The 6,000-nt window shown below is 39.7% G+C and overlaps 2 protein-coding genes across 2 annotated transcripts; both read right to left on the bottom strand.

Moving 5' to 3' along the window:
• Nucleotides 1-2,349: 2,349 nt before the first annotated feature.
• On the bottom strand, nucleotides 2,350-2,895 carry LOC134281514 (uncharacterized). Its single transcript, XM_062763970.1, has one exon. It carries the CDS (start codon nucleotides 2,893-2,895, stop codon nucleotides 2,350-2,352), a length of 546 nt encoding a protein of 181 aa, XP_062619954.1.
• Nucleotides 2,896-3,382: 487 nt separating this feature from the next.
• LOC134281515 (uncharacterized) lies at nucleotides 3,383-5,438 on the bottom strand. The gene is made up of 2 exons (XM_062763971.1): nucleotides 3,980-5,438; nucleotides 3,383-3,867 (listed from the first exon to the last, which is right to left on the bottom strand). Exons 1-2 carry the CDS (start codon nucleotides 5,436-5,438, stop codon nucleotides 3,383-3,385), a joined length of 1,944 nt encoding a protein of 647 aa, XP_062619955.1.
• Nucleotides 5,439-6,000: the final 562 nt, after the last annotated feature.

Below are 6,000 nucleotides of genomic sequence, written 5' to 3' on the forward strand. Positions count from 1 at the left end.
CTAAATTATGTAACTGGGTATAGTCTATTTTATGACAATTTAAAATTAAATCAGATTGAACAAGATGTGTTTGTGAAACATTATGCGCCCGGCAACAACAAAGTTAGAAAAACATTTTTTTAGCATATAGGTCACAATCAAGGTCACAAGGTCATTGATCTTGGTGTCATTTGAACGAACTTGATTAGTGAAGTATGCATACCAAATATGAAGTCTGTATCTCTCATGGTTCAAAAGTTATGGCGAAGGTTCAAAAAAGCTATTTTAAACATTTAGGACACAAGCAAGGTAACAAGGTCATTGACCTTGGTGTCTTGTGAAAGGGCTTAATTAGTGAAGTATTCAAGCCAAATATTAAGTATCTATCTTTCTTTGTTCAAAAGTTATGGCGTAGGACAAAGTTTGCTGACAAAAAACCTATAATATTTAGCGCATAGGTCTCAGTCAAGGTCACAAGGTCATTGACCATGGTTTCATTTAAAAGAGCTTAGCCAGTGGTGCACGCATACCAAATATAAAGTCTCTACCTTTTATGGTTCAAAAGTTATAACGAAGGTTAAAGTTTGGAGAAAAAAATATTTTTTGCATATAGGTCACAGTCAAGGTCACAAGGTCATTGACCTTGGTGTCAGTTGAAAGAGCTTAATTAGTGGAGTATGCATACCAAATATGAAGTCTCAACCTTTCATGGTTCAAAAGTTATGACGAAGGTTAAAGTTTGCAGACAAACAGATAAACAGCTAAACAAACAGACAGGCAGACAGACAGACAGGACAAAAACAATATACGCCTGGGATCTTTCGATCCGGGTGCATAAAAAGTATGATAAGTAGTACTTTGTAGAAATTTGACAGACTTCCTACATTTAGTAACCAAGTACTAAGTATCTTAATATAGTCTACTTGTTTGTCAACTTAGAATTAAATCAGAAAGAAACAAGATGTGTTTGTGAAACACTATGCGCCCGGCGGCAACAAAGTTCTAAAAACCAATTTTTAGCAAATAGGTCACATTCAAGGTCACAAGGTCATTGACCTTGGTGTCAGTTGAAAGTGCTAAATTAGTGGAGTAAGCATACTCTATCTCTCATGTGTCAAGAGTTATGGCGAAAGTTCGAGAAAGCTATTTTTAGTGTATAGGTCACAGTCAAGGTCACAAGGTCATTGACCTTGGTGTCAGTTGAAAGTGCTTAATTAGTGGAGTATGCTTACCAAATATGAAGTCTCTGTCTCTCATGGTTCAGAAGATATGGCGAAGGTTAAAGTTGACAACAGACAGACAAACAGATAAAAGACAAACAGACAGACAAACAGATAAACAGACAAATAGACAGACAGGACAAAAACAATATACGCCCCGAATAAATTCGGGCGCATAAATATATGATGAGTAGCATATTGTAGTAATTTAAGAGGAATTTCTATTTCTAGTAATTACAGCAACATCATTCATCAGATCATGAATAGCATAAATGCAGTTAAACATTTCAAAAAAGCAGTACTTTTAGTGTTGCACTTATAAATTGTATTATTGTCATCTTCAATTAAATTCTAGTGTATACTAGTATTTATTTACATGTACTTGTTGCTACATGTACATGTATCAGTAATTCATCGAAGGAGCAAGTTTAATTATTGCACAAATCAAAATCAGCAAATGAATTACATGCAATGATGTAAACATTTAATAATGGTTCAAAATTGAAAATATCCTCATTTCTTAAAGAAATCTGTACATATCAATTGCATTGATGACTTTTTTTTTTCAAATAATCAGATATCTTTTCATGATTTGATTATTTTTCTTGTGTGTGTATATGCTTCATCTCATATAATTACATATATTTTATAATGTTTGCTTGCTTTTTATTATAAACTCTCGGAAGAGGTAAAAAACTACAATGAACAAAACAAAAACGAAATATTACTATGAGTTACAAACACAAATTCTACACAAGTTACTTTAAGACAATGGACAATAATGGCGGGAAAATATTGTAGCTGTAGATTGTTTACATTACATTCCGATCATAAAAATAGCCTAATAAGTGAAATTGCTTACTTTACAGTTCAAAATAAGTAAATAAACATATATCTTTATCATTTATAATACATATGAAACTTACTCTGTAGTGGATCAAGCTTAACTATAAGAAAAATTGCTTGCAGTGTGCTGCACTTGCAGCCATGTGTTTACATACTTTTAAATTAACTCGTACATAAAATCCTAGACAGTAATAGACAGTTCGTACATAAAATGGTTCCACTACATTCCCCGCTTGATTTCTACTGGAAATCATATATGAACAAAATGAAACACAACATCTTGATATATGAAAACACCTAGCATTTACACACTAAACAAGTAAATCAACTCTGATACAGGTCTTGTATACAGCACTGGTTTCTCATGTTTAATAACACGTAGTGACACTTTTCGAATTCGTCCGTCCTCACTTTCAAAACACTGTTGTACGACACCAAGCGGCCACTGTATTCTGGGGGCGTCTGTGTCCTTCATCAGTACAACGTCACCTTCTTTGAGACTTGGTCGTTCACTGTTCCATTTCTGACGCGCTTGTAGTGTGGTCAGGTATCTTTCTTTCCATTGTGTCCAGAACTGATCGGCCAAGACTTGTACTTGACGCCATTGTGACTTGATCATATCTTTCACTCCAAAATGCTGAAATGGCTCAACGCGCTGACCTGTCTTTTGTGTTAAGATCGTTGCTGGTGATAAAACTGTTGGAGAATCTAGATCAGTGGACACCGCAGCAAGAGGTCGTGAATTCAGGATTGCACATACCTCGGCCATGAGGGTGCACAAGATCTCATGTGTAAGGCGAGGGACGTGGCACAGCATGGAATCAAGGATGCGGCGTGCGATTCCTATCATACGTTCCCAAGCACCGGCCATGTGTGATGAATGGATTGGGGTGCGTTAAACTTCCATACAGTTCCGCTGTTAAACAAGAAACTGTGTGCTGGTCCATCTTCAACATTGATGACATCTATCTTTAAATCATCCGTCGCTCTTACAAAGTTAGTTCCCCTGTCCGATCTGAACTCAACAACTGGTCCCCTGAGAGATACGAATCTGCGCAGTGCATTAATAAAAGAAGAAGAGCTTAGTTCTTCAATCACTTCAATATGGGCTCCACGTGTAACGAGACATGAGAACATGACTGCCCAGCGTTTCGAATTTGCACTGCCTCCCCTTGTCTTTCTGGTTACTATGGTCCATGGTCCAAATACGTCCACCCCTACATAGCTAAATGGTGGACTCGGTGTTAGGCGTTCTGTAGGTAGATCAGACATCTTCTGGTACTCTGTTTTACCTCGAAGTTTGCGACATGGTACACAACTGTGGAGCATAGAGCAGATTAAACGCTTGCCACCTGTGTGTCCAATAACCAGCTCGACGAATAAAATCCCTCTGTCAGGTGTCGACCCTGGTGATAAATAGACTCGTGGTAGTGTCTAACCAGTAATGTGGCAATGTAATGTTTGCCTGGTATAAGAATAGGTGTCTTCTCTCCAGTAGGGAGGTTGGCTCTTCTCAGACGCCCACCGACTCGCAATAGTCCTCCCTCGTCCAGGATGGGAGAAAGAGGTAAGATACTACTATTCTTTGGTAATGGCTGGTTGCTGTATAAACAATTCAACTCCTTGGAATAAAATTCCTGCTGAATGGTTTTCAGAATGAATCGCTCTGCTTCTTTGTAAAGGGTGAGAGGATCTTTCGGAGAACTTCGTTTACTGAACCTTGCTGCCAGTTTATTTATGTTGGCTAGGGCTTTCACTAGAGAATGCCATGATGATAATCTGGTGAAGCGTTCTGAACCAATGCCCTCCATTTCTGTCACTTCTGTTTTGAATGAGCTTAACTTGAGTTCTTATATCCTCATCTGGATTGTATATAGAAATGAAAGAACCTTGACCTTTGAACTGTAGTAAAGGAGGTCCCTTTAGCCACATACTGTTTTCTATTTTGTGAGCTTCTTGGTACCAAGTTGCCTGGTCCGCTGGATTGTTTTCTGTTGCTACGAAGTTCCACTGACTAGGGGGAGTAGTTCGTCTAATTCGGTCCACTCTATTGGCCACGTAGACATGAAATCGACGACTTTCGTTGAAGATGTAGCCTAGGACTACTTTGCTGTCCGTGTAGAAATAACATGATTCTTTGGGTATGTTAAGGTGGTCGGCTACAAATTCCGCAATCTCAACTCCGAGTACTGCCGCGCACAGTTCTAATCGTGGAATAGTGTGACTGTGGTGTGGTGCTAATTTCGACTTGCCCATCACAAAACCATGATCTGACTCTCCATGTCTATTGTACAACTTGACATACGTTGCTACTCCTATGGCCTCTTTGGATGCATCACAGAAAGTGTGTAGCTCCCTTCGGCATGCATGCTGAATGTTGGCATATATTCTGGGAATCTTAAGTGACTCTAGATGTGATAATGACATTCTCCAGTTCTCCCATTCTGTGTGCAGGCTGTCTGGTAGAGGCTCGTCCCAATCCACTGTGCTGTTCATGGCCTTTTTTAACACCAGTCTGCCCCCTAGTATTACAGGCGCGATGAACCCTAAGGGGTCATATATACTATTAACTGTAGATAGTATGCCTCTCCTTGTGAATGGTTTCACGTCTTCAAGCAACTGGTAAGTAAATGCATCTTGTTTGATGTCCCATAATAGGCCAAGACTTCTTACGGGGTCGCCGAAGTCCATGTTAAGTACATCTTCTGATAAGTCCTCAGTCGGGAAACTCTTCAACACTTCACTGCTGTTTGACCTGATTTTATGCAGTCTTATATTTCCATTCTGTTTCAACACATCCTGAGTCTTTTTCATGATTTCTATGGCTGACTCTGCATCGGGTAAGGATACTAAGGCATCATCAACATAAAAATGTTTGTTTACAAGTTCACACACTTGATTGCACAATTCTGATGAATGATGATTACAGGGGGATTTTCTCAATCCAAACGTGGCAACTGCAGGGGATGGTGAATTGCCAAACACGTGGACGCACATTCTGAATTCCACGAGTTCATTGTTAATGTCATTGTCTCGAAACCACAAGAAACGCAAAAAGTTCCTATCTTCCTCATGTACAAAGAAGTTGAAAAACATCTGCGCGATGTCAGCCATCACCGCGACCTTTTCCTTCCTGAACTTCAGGAGCACACCAATCAAACTGTTAGTCAAATCAGAGCCGGTCATCAAAACATCATTCAGCGACACACCTTGACACTTTGCTGACGAGTCAAACACAACTCTTATCTTGCTTTTCTTAGGGTGAAATACACCAAATATGGGTAAGTACCACTTTTCTTTATTAGTTTTCAATGGCAGGGCTGGCTCAGCGTGTCCATTTTGGAAAATCTTCTCCATGAATGCGCAAAACTGTTTCTCTTTGTCTGGGTTCATTCTTAAGTTTGTTCTTAACTTCTTGGCCCGTTGCAGTGCTTGTTCATAGTTGTCAGGCAATACTTGTCATTTCGACTTGAACGGCAAGGGTGCACTTCAGCTTCCATTTTGAGTTTTCCTAAAGCCACTGTTCATGACACTAAGGAACTCCTTATCTTCAATCGAGAAACCAATTTTGTCATCACTGCTGGTCTGTAGGAAAACGTTCTCTCCAAATTCAAAATCTGACGTTGGTCTGGTGTCAGTTCTCAGCTTAAAATCATTTGGGCATGGCTGAAGTATTGACGGACGTCCATTACTCAAGACGTGAACTTTGTTGGTTGTGATTGTCTCAGGTCTGTGGGCAGCTCCTAAACATGTCTCACCTATGACGACCCAACCAAACCTCAGTTTCTGAGCGTACGGTGCGTAATTGTGTCCAATTCTCTGGTCCAACACATGATGAGCTGCTATCATGTCTCTACCAATAAGCAAAAGAATAGGTGCGTCTTGATCGTATGGCGGAATTTCATCAGCTAAATCCCTGAGGTGTTCGTGGTATCTTGCGACTTCTGGTGTAGGG

This window comes from Saccostrea cucullata, unplaced genomic scaffold (genome assembly GCF_032062105.1).
Source record: "Saccostrea cucullata isolate Sc308-1 unplaced genomic scaffold, CSIRO_AGI_Scuc_v1 ctg841, whole genome shotgun sequence".
In the NCBI taxonomy this organism is placed as follows: Eukaryota; Metazoa; Mollusca; class Bivalvia; order Ostreida; family Ostreidae; genus Saccostrea; species Saccostrea cuccullata.